Source organism: Mustela nivalis, assembly GCF_964662115.1.
Source record: "Mustela nivalis genome assembly, chromosome: 3".
In the NCBI taxonomy this organism is placed as follows: domain Eukaryota; kingdom Metazoa; phylum Chordata; class Mammalia; order Carnivora; family Mustelidae; genus Mustela; species Mustela nivalis.
Window position 1 is genome coordinate 104,340,220 of NC_139022.1, and position 21,247 is coordinate 104,361,466.

Below are 21,247 nucleotides of genomic sequence, written 5' to 3' on the forward strand. Positions count from 1 at the left end.
TCCATGGCTCTCTGCCCTGCTGGTCTCTGCCCTCTAATGACACCCCTCCGCTGCCCGTGGCTGTGGCTCTTGAGAGACCCTGGCAACCTCAGAGCTTCATAGCCCCGGGCCTCCAGGACTCTCTGCAGCCACTGGCCTGGGGCCACTGTCTCTGTGTCCCCTCCCTTCTTCTGGAACTCTTGTGCTTGTCACCACTCCAGCAGTGCTAGAACTTTCCTGTCTTGGGGGCTTCCCTCCTCTGCTCCCTCCCCCTCCACTTGTGGGTAATTTCACCCTCTTCTAGCTGATAAGATTGTCTTTAGTGCTGCCAGCTAAGCACTAGCTCCCGGCAGGGATATGTCCCCAGACAGCTCTGAGCCATATGCCCCAGTCTAGCCTCTCCCTGGCATGCTTTCTAGCCCTGCCGCACCCTCCTGTCTCCCCTCTCAGCGATGGCAGAACCAGACCGCCTACAGCCTGGCATCAGCCCCCATGACATCCCCGCCATCAGAAGACACCCTGCCCTCTGCCTCTGCCCCACATGTTCTTATCTGCCCTCCTGACTCCAGCTGCTTTTCCTCCGCTGTCCCACTCTTGGCCATTCCCACTCTTCCTGGGCCACAGGTCCCTTTGTGAGTTCACTGTACGTAACATGTGCATATAGGACATCAGCTGCAAGCCAGGTCTTCTGCCAGGGGCTGGGCTTACCCCAGAAACCAAACTTGGTCCCTCCCTTCCCTCACAGAGCTTCTAGTCTAGCTTATAGATACAATACAGAAGGTGGTAGATGCCTCCACCCTTTCTTAAAAAAAAAAAAAGTGCCTTATCTACCCAGTTTTGCTGACTGTTCTAGAGGCCTGCCAATCCCTGTGATCCTGGCAGGGGAGATCTTTCTAACATAGACGCATATCCCCTCTTCCTCTGAGTCACTGCCATGCTGTTCCCCAACCCCTCAGTGTTCCTGATCCCTGGTCTGTTCCTTTCGTGATCCCAGACTTGGGCCCAAGCTGTTCCCCATGCTAGCAGCTCCCTGCTGCCCTAGCAAAGCTCTCCAGGCCCAGATTAAATGTATTCTCTGGAATACCTTCCTGAACCCTCCAGGCAGCTCCTATGGTCCCTTCTCACAGTGCCTTGGACATGGTTCCGTTGCATTTCAGGGGAGGTTGTCTGTCCCTGGAGCATGAGGGCCTTGGAGGCTGGATGCCGCCCATGCACACCCTTCCACCCTATGCGGCCTGGCAGACATCTGCATTCAGTGTTGAATTAATGAAACTCTTGCAGGACTAGCTCTCTTCTCCTGGGTATAGGGTGACACTGGGACTACACAGGGCACCCTCCTTGGGTTGACCTAGACTTTGAGCCAGTTGCTGTCATGGTTAAGCCTCAGTCTCACCTGACAAATGGGTTACCTGGTCCAGAAACAGGGCCTGGTCAGGTCTTTCTCTCCTGGGTATTGGGGATCCCTAAGAGCCTGGAGTGTCCCCACCACCCTCTTCCTATTAGGGCCTTGTCCCATTTGCTGCACCTCTGAAACTTCCTCCATCCTCCTATCCCGCCCCTGGTTTCCCAGCTGTGAGTTGACAGGGTGGACAAGTGAACCATGATGGAGGACTTCAGATTCCCTTGCTGCGGCCAAGAGGGCTGCCATCTCCACACACACACACTTCACCTGGCGGAATCTTCTCTTTCCTTCCACCCACGCTACAGCTTGCTCTCTGGCCATCCTAGCACTCCATCTGCCCGGCCATGCTCCGTCTTGACCTGGCCCTCGGTCTGCCGAGGCCGCCTCCCACAGCAGGGACTGCCATTCCCTGGGGCTGCCACACTGAGGTGTCTCGCCCAAGCCACCCCATGCCAGAAGAGAACCAGCTGCCCCAAGCCCCAAGCACGGGGCCCTCCCCTGCAGAACCACATGTTCCCTTATTTATGAGGGGCAAGCTGGAACAGGCCCCTCAGGCAGGCAGCGGGAAGTAGGCCCCAAGGAAAATGCACGGACAGGCAGAGGATGCAGCTGCCCAGATGCCACCCCTGCCAGCAGGAACCTGGCTGAGGAAGCTGGGGAGGGGCAGCCGTTGCGGGGCCAGGCCTCGGTTAGTGTGGCAAGTGGGCATCAGTCCCACCAGGAAGATGGGAGAGAGTCCCGGACCCTCAGGCTTTCCAACCAGAGCTAGGAGTGACAAGAGAAGGTAGCAGCCCCCACTCCTTCAGGCCTGAGAGTCTCAGAGAGCCCCTTCCCTGCAGCTCTGACCCCAGGATCTCTTCTGCAAGTCTGCCCCAGCCCCGCCCCCGGCACTGGCCAGATCACCACCTGGCTAAGAAACAAAGGTGCCTACAGCCAGCAAACTGAGGCCCCATGGTTTCTGTCCACTCTTACCCCTTGCCAGCTCCTCAGAGGAGAGGGCCTCTCCCCAAGCCCTGGACTGACTTTCCACCGGTCTCACACACCATAGGTGGGAAGACCTTCCTTCCATTTCCAGCCTTTATCCCTCCAGATATCTGCAAGCCTAACTCCACCTTTCCTGCTACCTGGAATGTGGTATAAGGGGAGCACCTGTGAATTCAGCTGCAGGGGACAAGGGTGGCTCTGTGTCCCCCTCCCTTGACCCTGTGACCCTCAGGTGGTCCCCTGCTCTTAGCTCATCTAGTGTCAGGGAATTGCTGGCCAAGAAGTGAGAGAAGCCTGGTCCTGGGACTGCCAGGCTTTGTGGCATCAGATTAGGCTGAAGCCAGGAAGGAGATGCTGTTTTAGCCAGAGGGACCTCCGGGAATCTGTTTAATGAGGAGAATAAACTTGAATTGACAGAAGAGGGTTGGAGACAGATACCAGCAGGTCAAGGAGACAGAGACTGGCTTGTGCTGGGGAGGGCTGAAGGGACACAGCAGTCAGACAGCTGTGGCTGAAACATTAGTGAAGACATCGCCAGAGCAACAGGGCCTGTTGACAAGAGCATCCCATGGACCGTCCTTTGGAGGATCTTGGAGTGAGGAGGTCTGGAAAGAGCCCCCCACCCTGGCCTGAGGCAGCAGTGAGCTGGGAAACAGGTTCCCAAAGCACAGCCCCAGTGGGGATGGGGGCCAGTCCTCTGGCTCCCACACCCACAGCACAGCCTTGCCTCCCCTGTCCTCCTGTCACTGTCATGGCTCTATTTTTCGTCCCTGGGCTTAGGGCAACAGCAGCTGGACCACCCTACCTCCTGTTCCACCACCCCTCCAACACACTACACATATTCTGGGAATCTGGTGTCTAACTTTGGGACTAAAAAGAGGACGTTACATCATGTAAAGAAGTTTTCATGCTACTTCTTGCTCCCCCTGGGGCCCAGGCTTGGGTACTAAGATTTATCCAGAGCTCAGAGGGGCCCCTGAATAGCACTGGGGCAGAGGGAAGGACGGGAGGTGTGAGTAGACCCCTCAGAGGCCAAGCATCCCGGGGCAGGTACAGAGAAACCCTGGGAAGGAAGGAGAGGATTGTCAGGGTCTTTGGAAAAAAGAAGAGAACTAGGGCCTGGTGCCCTAGAGTCACTTACAGCCCAGAGTCCCTGCCCAGGTCTGGCCCCGCAACTCTCAGCATGCCAGGGACAGGGTGCAAAGCCCTTCATGGAGGGGGCTAGGCCCCCAGCCTCTGGCCCTGGAGGTAGTCCATGGGCCCCTGAGGGACCCATGTCCTCACCAACTCCAGCTCCTCATCCAGCTCTGCTTCTGCCTTGCCAGGTCCCCTTGCACAAGTCCAGAAGCCCCTTTAGGACTGTTTTCCCATCTGTACTGCCTGTCCATCTCCAGGTTAGCCAGGAGGATCAAGTCAGGCCATCTGGAGCAGGAACTATTTGTTTCCCTGAGAGATCCAAGCTTCCAGCACACAGAAGTTAGAAGTTAAAGCCCCTGGGAGAAGCCACAGAGTACCCCGAGTGGCAGGGCTAAGGTGAAGGGCGGGGAGCCACGGGTTGGAACTAGGAGGCTGGGCAGGTGCCATGCAAGCCCGTTAGCTCAGGGGCCCTGCCCAGGTCCCTGGGAACAGGCCTTCTGTACCTAGAGCGGCAGGCTGCCACTCTGAAGGGAAGGCTGAGGTAACTGGTGAGGCAGTGGCTGCCCTGTTTTGAGGGGGACACTGGGCCTGGGAAGGGACGCTGAAAGGAGAGAGGTAGCCACATGACTTCCTTAAGAGACCCCCATCTTCCTCCCCCTGAAAAAGGCTCCAAAGAAGGTCCAGCCCTGGAAAAGTGGACAGGAGGATTCACAGATTAAGAACATACGTGCAGCTTCTAGCTCTACCCCATGCTCTCCTGAGCCCCCCAGGTCTCCCTCCAGCTCAGGGGACTCAGCATTCCACCTGGAGCCCAAAATCTACTTCTGATCCCCCCTGCGCAGCCGCTGTGGCTCTGTGGGGAGAGGTGACCGCTGGGTGACCGCTGGAGAGCCCCAGCCAGCCTGGGCCTTGGCTCATGTCTCTCCCTCTCTCATCCCCTCCCTAACCAGAAAGAACTCACGACTACAGTTCAACAAGGTGAAGGTGGAGGACGCTGGGGAATATGTCTGCGAGGCTGAGAACATCCTGGGGAAGGACACAGTCCGTGGCCGGCTCCACGTCAACAGCGGTAGGTGGCCCCCCAACAAAGGGAGGGGTTCTGCAGGGGTTTGGTTCAGCAAGCCTGTTGCCCCCCAGCCCTTGGGAGGCCCGCACATGATCTGTCTTGCACTTGACTCCCCTCCCTCCTTCTGCTGCCATATCAAGCCCCGAGATCTGGGCCGATTCAGAGAAATGCAGTCGAAGCATAAATGTTTAGCTTTGTTATCTGGGCCTGGAAGAGCCGCCAGCTCTCATTTTAAATATCCTGAAAACTAAATATTTTGAAATCAAGAGGTGGGGGTGGGGGATGGATATTTTTAGAAGGCAATTATGGGAGGCTGGGCTGCCAAGAGCGGGGCTCCAGGGAAAGGCAGGCCCTGGGCGTGTGGGAGCTGACTGCCTGTTGCTTTGCTGGGCACCGGGGTGCAGGCAGCCGTCTCCCCGGGGCCATGGCCAGGAGGCTGGCCTGTGTCGGCCCCTGCGGGCAGCCTCATTCAGGGACAGCAGACCCTTCTACCACAGACTGGCTTCTCCCTTAAGAACATGCAAGGTCTGAAGCCCACAGCACCCACAGCACCCCTAGCTCCCCACCCCAACCATGGCAGCCCCAGTGTCGGATGCAAGCAGGCTGCTTTCCCTTGGCTGGAAGGTGGCCAGAGCTGCCTGTCCTCAGGCTGCACGCCTCCAGTCCAGCCCGGGAACTCCAAATCCCACAGATCGCTTTCCTCTTCCCAACACCCACACATTGAGCATACCGTTTTGGCTACCTGTTTCTTTGGGTTCACTTCTAGTCCTGCCCCGTCACTCTGACGCTGCAGCTGCCTTTGCCTGCCTGTACTTCTACCAGACAGCCCTCCAGGACTTCCAACCATCCAGCATTATCTAAGGAGAATGTGGGAGTTCCCTGCCCCGGGACCCTCAGTGCAAAACCTGGGGCAGACCCTGTCTATCTGTTCTGTACTGGGAGGGGTCTCTGTGTTCTCCCAGCCCCTTAGGCTCCTCGTCTCCCTTGCTGCCCTGTCTTAAAGGTCCAAGCCTCCAAGTCAGACCTCCTGGTCTGCCTTCTTTCTGGGTCTTTCTCACATCTATACCTCCCACTCCAACCCTAACCCTCAGAGACATCCCGGCCCAGGTTTCAGCTCTATTCACCTAACCCGGAGCAATGGCCTCTTTTAAGGTGCTTTCGTCTTGTCATGCCCTTACCCCCGGAACGCCACAAAACGAGGACTTCGGCCCACTGCCCAGAGCACCCCAGTGTGGCCCCAACAATCTTTCCAGCCCCGTGTCAGTCCCGTACAGTCTGTTCTCGCCCTTCCTCTCATTCCATCTCTCCTAGGCCGCCATCCTCCCCGACCCCTCCATCCCACCACAGTGTCCTTCCCTGCTCGGGGCCGGCTCCCAGGCCACTGCTTGGCCAACTGCAGTCTTGCATAATTCCTGAAGTCTGTTAGATTGGTCTTCACATCTCATCCTCTTGCTGCACTTTCTGTGCAAGTGTGACCTCCGCAGTGGAATTGTGAGCCAGGACCAGGGAGAGCGGCGATGATGTCTTCTCCGCAGGACTTAGTGAGAGCTGCTGTTGACGCAGAGTAGGCTCCTTGCCACATTCTACGCCATCTCTCGAGCCCTGACAGACCCAGGGTGTAGCTCATAATTTAGGAGACTGAAGCTCAAAGAGCTTCATTCTGCCACACGTCTAAGTGATGATTAAGCAGAGATCTATACAATGTAAAAGTAGTTAGCAAACACTGAGACCGCGAGCTCTGGGGGGCTGTGTCTCACCTGATTGCCACTCTAGCTCAGGGCCTAACACAGTGCCTGGCTCATAGTAGGCACTTGGTAAATAATACAGAAAAGGACTTAAAACCTGCTCCAAGGCCTTTACTGACTCCCACCTGGGCACCCCCTCCCCATTCCTCCCCACCTGTCCCAAGCCCAGGAAAATGGATCGTGCTAGGGGGCCAGCACCTGTCACCTCCGGCCATAGTGAGCAGATATTCTTAGATCCACTTTGGGCTTGAGTTTGTTTAATTCAAGATTTTTCTTGGTTAGAACAGAGTGGGGGAGCACCCACTCAGTCGGTAGAACATGCAACTCTTGATCTCAGGGTTGTGAGTTTGTTAGGAGTAGAGATCACTTAATAATTAAAAAAAAAAAAAACCTGACAAGACCCCCAACTTAAAACTACCTTAAGGTAGTTTTGTATTGATTTATAAATTGGAGAAATCCCGAGGTAGAACTGGGCCCAGACACAACAGAATCCACACGGTCTGTTGTCCTCATTCTCTCCTTTTGTAAAATGGGCTTCTCCCATGTTTGAGGAGCAGATAGGGAAGAAGAGGCCATGGCCTCAGATGGCTCCCGGTTTTACACCGCCCCGTCTCCTACCCAGGGAAAAAGAGACAGCTTTTGTCTGCGTCACTGACTTGATCCGTGGATCCTGCAGGTTTCATGGGCCCCACTCAACCCAGCCACTGGCCTCGGGGGATCAGGGAAGCATCCTGCCAGGCTTGCATGTGTGCAGGGTGTTGGGGGATAGAGAGCAGAGTCTGTGACTGATGGCCCTGCCCCAACTACATGGGGGCACATTTCTGAGAGGAGTGCTGGCAGCAGGGGAAGGGGGCAGGGCTGTTGGACCAAAAAGCAGAGTAGCAGCCTCACTCCCGTGCTGGGCTTGGGGAAAGAGGCTGGAGAGCATTGGAAGACCCCTCAGATAGGCCGCAGCCTGGCGACATGCAGGAGCTCCCGTCTGCCCTCAGCAGCCCATGTTCCTGTCAGTTAGGGAGGCGGCCAGTGGAGGTTTGCCCTGGGCACCGGAGGACTGCCCCCAGGGTTCCTTGCCTCTCCTCCCTCCAACTCCGCATGAGAGCAGCAGGGCTGAGCCACAGACCCCAGAGCTCTGGTCTCTTCTGAGCTCTGCAAACCTGGGAGACCTCCTATACCGGGCTTGTCCTCCCTTTCCCCAGCTGAGGCTGAGCCAAATGATCTCTAGACTAGACTCTTCCCCACCCCCACAAAATTCTGGGATTCTGAGTGTGATGTTGAGGTGGACATACTGTGCACCTAGCCCCCCACACACACACACCCTACACCCCTTCTATTGCCCAGTTGAGCCAGTGGCTGGCCCCTATCCTTGACATTGGTCGAGGAACAGGGCCACTGTGGGGGATCAGGACACCCCCGTTGGCGGGGATCGGGGAGAGCTTTTCCACCGGCAGAGATGCCCAGGCTCCTTGTTTACCCACGGAGCCCAGAAGACTCGCAGCAACCACACCCTGGGGAGGAGGTGGAGGGCGGGTAGCGGGCAGCTGTGCCTGCCCCCATGACTCATCCCGAGGTGGCTTGGCTTGGCCCGCCCAGGCCCCGGGGAAGCTGGGGTTACAACACTGGAGCGGCCAGCAGAGGGCATGGGAGGACGCCTCTAGGGAGCAGTGGCCGTGCGGGGTGGGGCGTGGGGGGCATGACATCGACTCACTGTGACCCTTGGCAGCCTGCTTTGGCTCTGTTCCTGAGGATCCTGAGGCTCCTTCCCTGAATCAGAGCAGACCCTCCTTGCAGTCACAGCTCTGGCAGCTCAGGAGACACTGCCTCCCTGGTTGCCGGGGAGGAGGAGTCAGCAAAGAGTTTGCGGTACTTTGAATAAAACAATCAGTTTGGTCCAGTGCACCTCGGACTTAGCAAAACCAGCTGCCTCATCCCCAGCTAAAAGAGAACTTGGGAGCCAGCCCAGGCCCCAGATGTCCAGCTGGACTTCCCTTTGCCCCAGAGGGGAGGCAGATTTGACCTGGGGCATCACAGGACCCCAGAAGCCCTGCAGAGGCTTCTGGGCCTGTCCTTCACCTGGGGGCTTAGAAAGGCTCGATGTTTCGTCACACACACACACACACACACACATCTGCTCTCTCGCTCACCTATTCAGCAAGGCCTTACTCAGAAAGACCCAGTTCAGAGCTCTGGGGAGTCATAGCCTTGGCTCCCAGCAAAGTCCCTCAAAGTTCCTGGCAGGATGCCCAAGCCCAAACTCAAAGCATCTGCCTGTTCTGACCCATGAAAGAGGAAAGGCAGTTTTACCCACAGGAGAGCGGGCATACTGGGCAGGTGGCTGGGAGCCTTGATGAAGGGAGATCCCTTGATCTGGGCCTTGAAACAGATGCGGAGGTTCCTCCCTGAGCTGTGGGTAGCTGTTGTAGCTGCCAGCAGCAGGGAGAGCATCCCCTTGCCATCAGCTCCCCTCCTGGCCCTTCCCCCCTCAGAACCTCCAAAAGCTCTTGACCACCAGGATGCTAATGGCTGATAGAGGCCACCTGTATCCTTCCAGGTGTTTTTAGTTTTAATTCCAATGCAATTAACGTGCATTCTATCAGTTTCAGGTGTGCAGTAGAGGGAGTCAACAATTCTTTCCCTTACTCTGTGCTCACAACAAATGCGCTTCTCATCCCCTTCACCTATTTCACCAATCCACCCATCTACCTCCCCTCTGGTCACCATCTGTTCTATAAAGTTGAGAGATTTCTGGGTTTTCTTTTTCTTTGTTCCTTGTTTTGTTTCTTAAATCCCTCAGAGTAGTGAAACCATATGGTATTTGTCTTTCTCTGGTTGTCTTATTTCACTTGGTATACCCTCTAGGTCCATCTAAGTTGCAAAGGACAAGATTTTGTTATTTTTTATGGCTGAGTAATATTCCATTCTATATCCCATCTTCTTTATCCATTCATCTATGGATGGAGACTTGGGTTGCCTCCATAGCTTGGCTATTGTAAATAATGCTGCAGTAAACACAGGGGTACACACATCATTTTGAACTAATGTTTTCATATTTGGGGATAAATATCCAATAGTGGAATTACTGCATCATAAGAGAATTCTACTTTTAATATTTTCATACTATTTTCCACAGCGGCTGCCCCAGTTTATAATCCCACCAATAGTGCATTTCTCCTCAACCTCACCAACACATATTGTTTCTTAGGTTTTCGATTTTAGCCATTCTTCCAGGCACTTTTGAAGATTTTCTTTGAGAGAGACAGATAGTGAGAGAGAGCACAAGTGGGGAGAGGGGACGAGGGAGAAGCAGGCACCCCACTGAGCCCATCACGGGGCTCAATCCCAGTACCCATACTTTTTGCCTTTCTGGGCCCCGGCCAAGTCCCCATGAGGACACGGCTCTGGGCAGCACAGACATCCCACCCAAGGGCCCACCTTCCTTCAAGAGTCGTCCCCTGGTCCCAAGGGCAGACATGCATGTGGACGGGCCCAAGTGTACAGCTGTGGCCCTGGCCGCCGTCCTCTCTGCTGTCCACTGCTCACTCAGCATGGCCGGGGGCAATCTCTGCCACCCACAGCCACGGTGGTCATCCAGTTGGGCCGAGACATCTCGGCCTTAGCCAATGCCCACAAGAGGACCCAAACCTGTGGTCCACATCATGTTTGCCTTCGTCTGCTCATGTTAAGCCTTGGTGCTGATATGTTCTTCCATGGTGCTGATATGTTCCCTGAGGCCTTGTCCCCACACACACGGGGACTCTGGACAGGACGTCCCCTGCTCTTTTCCTGTACTCCTCCTTGGCAATGTAACTGAAGGGCAGGGCAACCTCTGGTGTCCTCCAGAGTAGCGGATTTTGTAACTCATAGGCAGGGTCACCTTAGCTATTTCTCTTCTCTGGCCCTTTCTTGGTTCTCTGGGTCTCCCTGACCCAGAGAGTGGGCAGAGACCAGCAGAGGCCTCCACCCCCACTGAGTGTGCGCTGTGTGTTGGGAGGAGCCCTCCGCAGGGGTGGGACTCGGAGAGCCAAAGGAGCAGCCGCAGGCAGGGTGTGGAGGGGAAGGTAGGAGCTGGCCCTGCCTGCCGGGTTTTATCAGCGAGCTCCTCAGACATATACAGAGGCCGAGCTGTGTATACACTCCCAGTCCCCGCGCTCCATCTGTCTCCCACATGTCTAAACACTGAGGGCGCCAAGTGCCTGCCCTCCTCCTCCTCCTCCTCTCAACCTCATCCCCACAGGGAGGGGGCCTGGAGGGACTCAGTCCCCTTGAGGAGACAGGAGCAGCCCAGGTAGGGTGGCCCACCTCAGGCAGGAGGCCGCTGCTGGGGGAGGGGAGAACGTGAGAGCTCCAGAAGCTAAGGTGCTACCCAGTCTGGAGTCAAGGCCTCAGGCGTTAGCTCGGGGGATGAAAACCAACCCTGGGGGCAAGACTTTTCCTTGGAAACCAGTTTCTTGAATTCCATCCCCCAGGGGAGTAGAACTGGAGTTATCAAATGAATCTGATCTGTTGGATGGGCAGTCTGGGTCAGCAGCCTGAAAGCCCCGTCCCCCCGCCCCGTACCCTACCCCCCTGCCCCGCTCACCCAGTGTCCACATCCCAGCTGCCCCACAGGCCTCTCTTCCCTGCTCACCTCCTGTCAAGAAACCTGACCTCCAGGATTTAGAGCCTGGGCTGTTGAAGCCTAGGGGCTCCCTTCAACGGCTGACTGGGTCGGGGAGGATGGGGCTGCCCAATGAGGGTAGCGGCAAAGAAAACCCTGGGTGCTTAGGGAGAGGGGCATAGTGGCCTTTGCAGCAGTCCTGAGAAGCTTGTGCCCTCTGGGACAAAGGAGGAACATGTGAAAGCTAGGATTTTCCTCATGCTTCACGAGATCTTAAAGAACAAGTGTCCAGAGGGGACCATTCCCCTCCAAGCCCAGCTCCCTTCCAGCCACCTCCTGGCCACCTCGAGATCCCAATCAGTGTAGAGGTCTCCTCCCTGCACCCCTGTGACTGTGTTCCCCACAAAAGACATGATGTCTCATCCACCTATGGCGGGGAGGGCCCCCAGAAAGGCAGGCAAGAACTGGGCTCTTAATTCCAGTAGAATGAGCACTTGCCACTAGCTTCTTAACTCCTCCCAAATATGGAAAATCGTCCTGACCTTTGGGGGTTTGGGTACTTTGGTCCAGAGTGCAGGGGGCAGGGTGGTGCTGGGCAAAGGGTCAGAGCTCCTGGGGGCCTACCCCTGGCCTTGCAGGTGATGGGGAGGAGCCACCAGACCTTCCCTCTCCAGCTGTTGCTGTAGTTCCTGACCTTCCAGCTATGAGATGGGCCAGGAAGGGACAGCAGAGAGGTGGTTCTTGGGGCCCATAGGCAGTCTCAGTGGGTCACTGGCACGTGTCTCTCGTACCTCCAGTGAGTACCACTCTGTCATCCTGGTCGGGGCACGCCCGGAAGTGCAACGAGACAGCCAAGTCCTACTGCGTCAATGGAGGGGTCTGCTACTACATCGAGGGCATCAACCAGCTCTCCTGCAAGTAAGTGACCAGCGGGGGCGGGCAGGGGGCTGAGAGTAGGGCAAGAGAGGCTGGGCCAGAAGCGGAGGGCTCTAGGAAAAGTGGGCTTCGAGTCACTGAAAGGAGGTCCCCAAGGGGTGTAGACAGGGAGGTGTGCCCCTCACCCTAGCCCTTTCCGGGAGTCGCAGGAGATATCAACCCTGAAGAGCTCGGGGTTTCTGCAGTGCCAGTTTCGCAGGCCCCGACCCAGCCCACCCCACCCCATCTCCCAGTGGCCGCCCTTTCACCAGCACCTTCTAGGGAGATGGAGATACCAGTCTGTGCCCTAGGCACTGGGTTCTCGCTCTCTCCCCGCCCTCCCGCTGTCTCCCCTCGTCTCTCACTTTCTCCCCACCGCCATCTCTCAGCAACTCTCCAAACTGTGTTGATGAACATTTCCCAGGGGGTGTCTTCCCCAGCAGTGAAGAGCTTGGCGGGGTCAAGCACATTTCCCAGAGCCCTGGGTAGTGGACGGTCTGCTCTCCTTGCCTTGAGGGGAGACGAGGACTCTGCATCCAATGCTCACCCCAAAACCTGGGTGCTCTCCCTGCCTGGTGCCCAGATATGCCCTGGGTGCTTCTTGTTCCATTTGTGACCCTGGCCCCTCTCTGTGGGGGGAAAGGGCCCCGGTGAGGATACCACTCTGGGTGTGGCCCAGTGGGGGAGCAGGGTTGAGGAGAAGCTCAGGTTGGGGCTTCTCTACCTCTAGCAAGGCAGGGCTCCCCCAACAGGATCTCCATCCCTATCCCCTCGGCAAACAGGGCAGCTGAGAGCCCAGCAATCCTTGAGGGCTTATTCAGGTCCAGCTGGGTCCTACTCCACAGTTGGGCCCACAGGGCCCCCCAACACACTCTCTCCCGGGTGAATGAGGAGCTGCAGGGTGAGCTTGGTGAGAGCAGCACAGGTTCCAGTCAGATCGAGGAGGGGTTGGGGGGTTAAAAACTAGTTAAAAACTAGTTACAAACTTTGGGTTTTCAGACCCCGGCAAGGTGCCACAGTTGCCCCATTCCCATGGCATCTGGGCAGAGGCCACCAGAGTACTGGGGGAAATTCAGAGAGGCATTTGCCCTCCCCACGGACAAAGTCAGATTCAGCACTTCTCAGCTCTCCTGCCTCTGGGCTCCAGCTCCAGAGCTGCACCCCCCCCCCCACACTGACTACAGCCTTAGCCGGAGACCCCTCCACCCCCCACCCCAAGGTGATAAGGAGGGGCCAGACCTCCTAGACACTTTCCCCTCAGTGCCAAGCTGTGTGAGCCTGGACTGCCAGACTCTGCCTCTTGCCCCAGCCAGCTTCCTTTGCTGGCTTCCCCCCAGCCACAACCTCCACCAGCTGCCTTCCCCTTACAGGCCTCCCCTGTGCTGAATTTCCGGGGACTGTCCCGGAAGCAAAAGAAGGTCCCCCAGGGAAGTTCTCAGCCTGGACTCAGCCCCTCCTCTCCCTTCTTCTGCCTCTAGGAGGCTGCCACATTCACAAAACCAACCCTGGGGAATATATATTCTAGCCATGAAAATGCTCTGAGCTCTCTGCAGTAGATCTATAGAAACTCATAAGGGTTCTGGTATACCTCACAGACATCCCCCAGCCCTGTACGCCCCTCCCCTCTGGCTTTTACCCCCTGGCACACACGCACACACATACACACACGTGGGCACACACCAGGCCTTTCCTCTATCCCTAGCCCCTCGGACCCTGGAACCTTGAAAGAATCCAGCAGCATCACTGAGATCAGCCCTAGCTCCAGGCAGGGAAGATTTCAGCCACCCATAATGGGTGCCGGGGCCAAGGAAGGCCATGGGGGCCCAGGGCTCGAGTGCTAGTGTTGAGTGTGGAAAGGGGTAGGAGATGAGCTATATGGGTTTCCACAGGGTCCTGCCAGCAAGGCTGTACCCCTAGGAACCTTGGAGTCACACCCAGCTAAATTAGAGAAGCAGAGGGCAGGAGCCTCAATCATTGCGAAGATGGTGTCCCGTGGGCAACTGGGGTTCATCGCTTAGAACTTGAACTTGGTACCCCAATCCACTGCCTCCCCATTTCAACCTGCCCTAGGTCAGCCCCAGCCAGGGCTCCTGGAACCCGACTTCCCTGACTCCCTGAGCCCTCAGGGGAGAGGGGCATCCCCTGTGAGGATCACTCTCAGGAGGGCAGGTCCTCAGAGCTGTGCTGGAGAAGGACAGGGGGGGGGGGGCAGGGCAGAACCCAGAGGCCATTCTGGGGGCGGGCGAGCTGGGAGGGAAAGGGGGGCAGGCCTCTTGGGATTCCTGATGACACCTGAACGGAATAAAAAGAAAAGAATCTAGGAACTGAAACTCACGTCTTACCATTTGTGCTGTTTGTTTACTTTTTATTTTGATTTTTTTGCATTTCCGCTTAGCTTGGATAATGAAACTAGACTGGTCAGTTTCATTCCAGTTTCTATAAAACTCAGTTTTCCTTCCTGGTTTTCGGACACTTGTTGTTGTGTATTGGTTCAGAGCCCTGCAGGGAGTGTTGGAAAGCAGGCACACTCCGTCCCTCCTGTTTTTCTGGAATTCAGAGCCAAACTAAACAGTGTCATGGATACTGAATTTTGTTAAAAAAAAAAAAAAAAAAAAAACTTAGGGGGATTGGAAAATGGGGGTCCAAATCCAGGCGACTGTCCCCTGTCTGGGCGAGACAGGGGCCTCTGTACTTCTTTCTCGCTGCTTTCTCCTCTTCTCTCCGTGTTTTTGTGGAGCACGGTTGGTGCGTGACTCTTGGGGACTGGTTCAGGGGATGATGACAGAACAAGACTCTTTCCAGCCCTGTGCACATACCAGCGGCATGCCTCCCTCTCCCATCCGGCTCATCCCCCCCACCCGCCCCACCCCATGTTCAGGCGGTTCTCCCATGCCATACCCATCTGCCTGCTCTCCTCTCCGCATCTCCACCTCACCCCCTCATGAGGCCAGAGACCCTTCACCCCCTTCAGTGCCCGGGGCACACCCTCATCCTTCATCCTCCCCTTGCCCCGGGTGAGGGCAGCACACATGGCATTATCCCCAGGCTACCAAAAGGAGACTCTGAGGCCCGGGAGGTGGGTGGAAAACGGGGAGGCAGAGTCCCAACCTCTCTGTCACCCCAGAGACAGCCCATGGGCTCTCCTCTCTGCCCCTGTCTCACCTCTGCTCTTCTCCAGCCCTGGGCACAGACCTTCCCATAGTCACAGATGACTCGGGGGAGGGCTGAGAAAAATGACCTGCCACTCCTTCTTATCCATCCCCTGGGCCCCTGAAACTCAGAGGGCCCATCCCTGTGTCCATAGGAAACTACCCACTACCAGCCAGCTCCTCACGTGGTGTCAGACACCCCCTCCACCGCCGCCTCGTGGTTGATAGGTTTCTGTAGCCCCCACCCCATTACCTGGTCCTGAGCACAGGGTGGCAAGCTAGAGGCTCACCCCCAGAACCTTCCCCAGGGAGGCCCCAGGCTCCTGAAGGTGGCTCATTCTCAGCAGGCAGAAGTGCGGAGAGTCCAGGAGCCCGGTGGAAAGATCTAGTACCCAAACAACACTATGGGTGTCAGTCCCCCAACCCCTGCACTATGCCCACCCCCCACTGCTTTTTCTTTTGTTCAGCCAGTGGGGAAGATGCTTTCCCAGGACACAAGATTAGGACCATATTACATAAGCCCAGGAGGTGCATTTGTGTTAGACACTGTGCTCATGGTGCCAACTGGAGTTCTGTACAACTCAGTGGCCATGAAGGATAGGAGAGGATAGTTGGATTAGTCCAGGCTGGGTGTGGGATCAGGGATGCAGGAATGGTCTCCAAGAGCCATGGGACAGCATCCCTCATGGTCAGCAGTGGGAATGGATTCCCCTTGGCCCCCTCCTGCCCCTGCATTACCCCCTCTCGCTCTTAAACACACACACACTCGAGCCGGGCTAATCTCATACACTGGACACAGTCAAACCTATCTCTTTCCCATTCCTCTGTGGATTCCGAGACTCATTTTGGCAACTTCCTGGGTCTTTATCCTCCATCCTCAAAGGTGCTGCTGCTTTGATAGTCACTTCTCCCCTCCAGCCCTCATCCCAAGTGGACAGCAGTCTGAGAGCTGAGGAAGGAGAGCTGAGCCTGACTGGAGCTGGTTGGGAAGCCTTAGCAACTACCTCCATTTTCCTGGGATGGGAAGCTTAGACCACAGTAGGGTGTACTGACAAGGTGCGAGCCGCTGCTGCCTCCTCCTCCGAGCCACCCTGTTCAACAGGATGAGTGTCCCTCAGGTCCCACTGCAACCCCCACCATCTTCTCCAGACACACTTCCTAGCCCCACACCACCCCCGGCCAGGCATGCCTGCACACACTCCCACACCGCAGGGACCAGCCTCCTGTCTCCCCTGCGGGAGACTCCCTCAAGGCCCAGAGAAACTCCAGCTACCTGTCCACCAACCACTCCCAGTCCCCCAGGCTAGACTGGGGCAACAGGGGCTCTGTGAGTGTCCATCACAGCCAATGGCAGCCAACCTGTTAGCTCAAGGGGTTGCTGATGGTTGAGACACACCAGAATGCTAAGAGGTAGAGTACACTCAACCTCTTGAGAAAGTTTACTGATTCATGTGAAACAGTGACCTATTACCGTGGCAATGGAGTTACCCAATTCCCCAACAAGAAAAATGAGGCAGAGGCAGAGGCAGCCCAAACCCATCTTTGAGTAGGGGGATGGGCGTGGTGTGGTCAGTCTGGCCCGGTCTCTAAAGCTTCCCTCAGGTATCTGGCCTTGTCAGGGTTCAGAGGAGAGTACAGGGCTAGGCAGGTCTCCCAGAAATCTGCAGGACAGGGACTCACTTGAGAGCAGAGTGGCAGCCAGAGAGCAGAAGACAGTGTGGCGTGGGGGTAAAGACAAAGTCAGGGAGCGTGGGTGCTGCCTTGCGGCTACAGAGGACCCAACTCGGGAGAACACGCTCCCACCTGAGCCAGGCAGTGATGAAGGAGCAGGGCAAGGGGAAAGGACAGGCAGCCCAGGCAGCCAGGAGAGCCCCAGCTGGAAGAGGTTTCAGGGTCCTCCGGGGAGCCTGCTTCGGCCCTCCCCCACCGCTGTGGTTCTTGCCATTGAGGGCTGATGTGAGATGCTGGTTCTTGCCACTGAGGCCAGCTGTGAGATGCTGGTAATCCCAGCTCCTCTCCAACCTCACCTGTTCCCCGCCCTCCCCGCCCCTGTGTATTGCTCCAGGGCAGCCTTCCCCAAACCATGTTCATAAGTGTTCCTCAAAAAAACATCTTCCATGGTCAAATAAACTTGGGACCTACTGGAATATTCAGCTCTTTTCCTCCTACGAGACTCTTCCTAGCCTTTAAGATGCCAGCATGCACTGCAACTCTACAAGGAAACCTGGGGATGGATTTCCTAAATTTATTTGGCCACAGAACCCTCTTTGAGAGAACAGATGAAACCTCTCCAAGGTCACTTTTGTCACAGGCACACAGTCTAGAAAAAGCATTCTAGAGTTCTCCTTTGAGCTTTCTGGGAGCTGTTTCATGGATGAGAAAACCTGCCCAGGGCCCTGGAGAGAAGCCGTTGGTAGGGCTTGGAAGGAGTGGTTTCCCAGAACTTGGTGTTCTGGAAGTTTCCCAGCACTCTGCCTGCCTGCCTGGCACTGAGGGGCTACCGTTCTGGCTTCACGGGGTCCCAGGCAGGTCAGAAGGGAAGTGTCACCAACCACAGGACAATTAGGCATGAGGTTCCCAATCTTCCCACCCACTTCTCCCTAAATCATCCTCCTCTCCGCCCCACCCCTGCCCCCACCACCCACCCACGGAGCCACATCTATTAGAGAGATATGGAAGATTTCTGAGCCCTTCCCCCAGCCCTGACTCCAGCCCCTGCAGCGACGAGTGTGCCCCAGCGCCCGACTTGGTTTTCTCATTCATCACTGTGCACTTTGATTTCTAACCTGAGCCTCGCGGATGATGCCAGTTTGTTCTGTGATTTTTCCCCTTTTCCTTCTCCAGATGTCCAAACGGATTCTTCGGACAGAGATGTTTGGAGAAACTGCCTTTGCGATTGTACATGCCAGATCCTAAGCAAAGTATGTTTGAAGATACAAACACAAGTCCCTGCTCCTTAGAAAGCTTCCGGGTGCAGTCCCCCCAATGTAGGGCATAGGGCCAGGGGTGTTGGTTGTTTTGATCTTTGGCTGTTTTGTTTTCTTTTTCTTTTTTTTTTGTATTTTGGTTCGTTAGTTCTTTTGTTTTGTTTTGTTTTGCTTTGTTTTTCATTTTTGGCCTAATCCTTGGGTTGCAAGTTCAGGGCTGCAGGTAAGGGGCAGAGTGGCGAGGCCAGTGCAAGCGCTAACGGTGGCAAGGAACCCAGCTGGCACCGGCAGGAGCCCGTGCCGGGGTGTTGCCGTGTCTGTGGCTCGCTATCCTGGCTCTCTCTTTCTGGTTTTCTTTCTTTTGGTAGGTGTCCTGTGGGATACACCGGGGACAGGTGTCAGCAGTTCGCAATGGTCAACTTCTCCAGTATGTCTCTTTTTTCTATTTCTTTCCTATCCTGGTGACTGACAATCTCCCCCCACCTCTGGAGCGGGTGGGCTGGGGCTTTGCTTAGTAAGACTTAGCAGGGGACCGAGGGATGGGGGTTGGGGAGAGTGGTGGTTGTCCTGAGCTCCTTTTGGCCCTCAGTGCTCATTCACCTGGAGCCTGCCTGGAGGAGAGGGATATGCTTCCCTGCCCCAACCCCAGCCCACCCACCTCTTCCTCTTTTGGGGGCACTGGGCACCATAACTACCTTCTCGGTGATGAAAAACATGCTTCCCCACCCACCCACCCAAACCCCACCCGCTTCTTCCTCTTTTCAGGGCGCAATAATGCTTTCTCAGAGACAGATGAGCTTCCTGCCCCACTCCCACCTGCCTTCTCCCTCTTTTTGAGGCACTGGGCACAGTAACACTGCCTTCTTGGAGACGAATATGCTTCCCCACCCCACCCGCATCTCCCTCTTCTGGGGGCACTGGGCACAATAACCCCAACCTTCTGACCCAGGCAGCAGCAACCGCACTCAAGTCTGGGCAGCAGTAAGGGAGAAGCCTGAGCGGAGCCCTCACCTGTCTTTTAAGGCCTGTTTGAGGAGGTCACGTGCTGCAGGGCCAGGCCACAAGTGTGTGCACGTGTGGGCCGGTGCATTTGAGAGAAACAAGTTCTCTGGGTCTGGCCAGAGTTTATCTGGCTTTGATTTGGGGGTGATGGGAGACAGTGGGGAGGGGGGATGGAGGGAGAACAAGCCCCAGGGCAGTGGTTTCCATGGAGGCCAGAGACCAGAGGCATTTCTGAGGCTCCAGGGATAGGGTGGGATAGGGGTTTGCTGCCTGCTGCAAGACAGAGAGGAGGAGGATTCAAGGGATCATGGGTGATTCTCTCCAGGCCCTCTCTGGTCTCAGTCCCCATCCAGAACTCCATTCCCTTCCTTTCTTCTGCTTGTGAGGTTGATGCTTTCAGTTTGATGGTTAACTGAAAAAAATATGAGCAGCAGAAAGAGGAGACCACAATTGGTGGGTGTTTTGAGGCTGGGAGCAATTTCTTGAAGTGCCACCAGGTGGAGGTGGAGCAGAGCAGAAAGCCCCGGCCCGGCCCGTGGACTCCGGGACTCCGTGTGGGGCCCACTGGTCCTCCAGAGCACTCCAGGCCCCTGCTCAGCCCACCCCCACCTCCTCTGCTTCAAAGGAGGACAGCTGGGTCCCATGAAGAATGCCTGGGCACGGGGAGGTGGAGCTCCGAAGAGGCTGAGTGCAGGATGGGGGGAGGGGCAGAGGAGCATTTAGGTGGCCCTTGAGAAAAGGGGTGTGCTGGCTTGGGTCTCGGGCTGGAGTGAATGAGTCTTCCCAGTCTTCCTTAGGCCACAGCACAAAAGCCTAGAAATCATCTCCTCCCTCTCCCTGCTAGAACCTGGAAGCCAAGACTCGAAGAGGAAAGTAGAGGCCCCAGGGAGGGGGGCTGGGCTGCCCAGATGGTAAGCTGTCCTGATGAGGCAGCTCTGTCCCCAGGGCCCTCTAGCTGGAGGCCAGGGAGGAAGGCTGTGGGGCTAAGGATGCTTCGGGGCTAACAGAATGCTTCGGAGTCCAGGCTCCCAGAAGAATCACAGAGTCCAAGCCAGCCCCACTGGAGGACCAGAGGTCAGGAGGGGCCTTGGGAGGGAACAGAGCAGCAAGGCTGAGGCTAAGGACCAGGGGAAAGAGGCAATGGAGGGCCTATTCCTTTGCACCCTCAGTCCCAGAGCCTCCCTGGCTTGCAGGACTGTTCCGGACAGGGAGTCCCAGCCCATTGTGAATCAGAAGAGAAGAGCCTCCAGAACTTGGTCACTGGCCAAGCCTCTCTGCCAGCTGGGCTGCTTCAACTTTCAATTCAGAGCAGCTCAGAGGGTCAGCAGGGCCCCGGGAGCCCAGAAAAAGCCTAGAAATGCTGCCACAGGTGTTTCTGCCTAGTGTTACCAGGATTGTTGCTGTTACCTTCCTGTGGAGGATTGATATTCTTCACACTGTTGGCCTCGAGCACTTCGAGCATTGTTCTAGCAGATACTTACTGAAAAGGCAGTAGAAAAGGCAGTAGTTTAAGTGTCAGGCTTTGGATTCAGACAGATCCGAATGACGATGCCGATGCCGGCTGCAGAGCTTACCAGTTCTGGGGCCTCATTTAACCTCTCTGTTTTCTCATCTGCAAAATGGGAATGGTAGCATTTATGCCTCGAGGATTGCCATGAGGATGGAGTGCAGTGATGGGTAGGGAGGGCTTAGCAGAGAGTCTTCTGCCCTGCGTGGTGGGAGGGCAGCTTAGCACTGCTCCCGGCTACAGCGGCTGGGTGGCGGGGGCAGGAGGGCCAGCACCGGCACCCTGCAGCCCTACTCCCAGCAAGTCCTGAGCAAAGGGTCTGACCCTCCCCTTCCGCCCAGACAGCCTCTAGATGAGATGACCTTTTGCAGTGGCCACGGAAAGGGAGCCTACAGCCACAGTAGCACTTTGAAGCTTCTCCTTCTTCCCCGGACAGCCCCTCCATTTCCCAAGAGTCACACCTTGTGCATCCATGTACCCACCCCAAGTGAAAGAACTCACACACCTACGGGCATACACACATGTAAGCATATATTCACACATGTTCACACACACATGTGCTCACACATACTCAAACACGCAAGCACATGCCTGGACTCATGGAAAACGTGCACATCTGCTCACCGCCCCCACCCCACCCCCCCTGCACACACCTGTGCAAACGCACGAGCACGTGTTCTCCTCAGGGGTCCCCATCATGGCTGCCTCGGCCAGGTCCCCGGAACTGTGTGTCATTGGACACAGCCAGGATGAAGACTGTACGTTGTCTGGTAAACCTGGCCCTCATGGAGATCCGGCAGCAGGTTGCCATGGTTACAGGTCAGCCTGCACACTTCCGCT

General features: G+C 56.2%; 1 protein-coding gene across 8 annotated transcripts in view; it reads left to right on the plus strand.

The window, feature by feature from the left end:
* The window catches only part of NRG2 (neuregulin 2), a 168,045-nt gene that overhangs the window by 133,401 nt on the left and 13,397 nt on the right, over positions 1–21,247 (plus strand). For 4 of the 8 annotated variants that reach the window (XM_082725442.1, XM_082725444.1, XM_082725446.1 and 1 more), the window contains exons 3-5: positions 4,453–4,571; positions 11,705–11,825; positions 17,816–17,892. In XM_082725442.1, the coding sequence (XP_082581568.1) occupies positions 4,453–4,571; positions 11,705–11,825; positions 17,816–17,892 (317 nt within the window). Of the gene's footprint in view, positions 1–4,452; positions 4,572–11,704; positions 11,826–17,815; positions 17,897–18,266; positions 18,326–21,247 lie in introns of all 8 variants that reach the window. The other 4 variants (XM_082725443.1, XM_082725445.1, XM_082725441.1 and 1 more) reach the window with 3 other exon arrangements.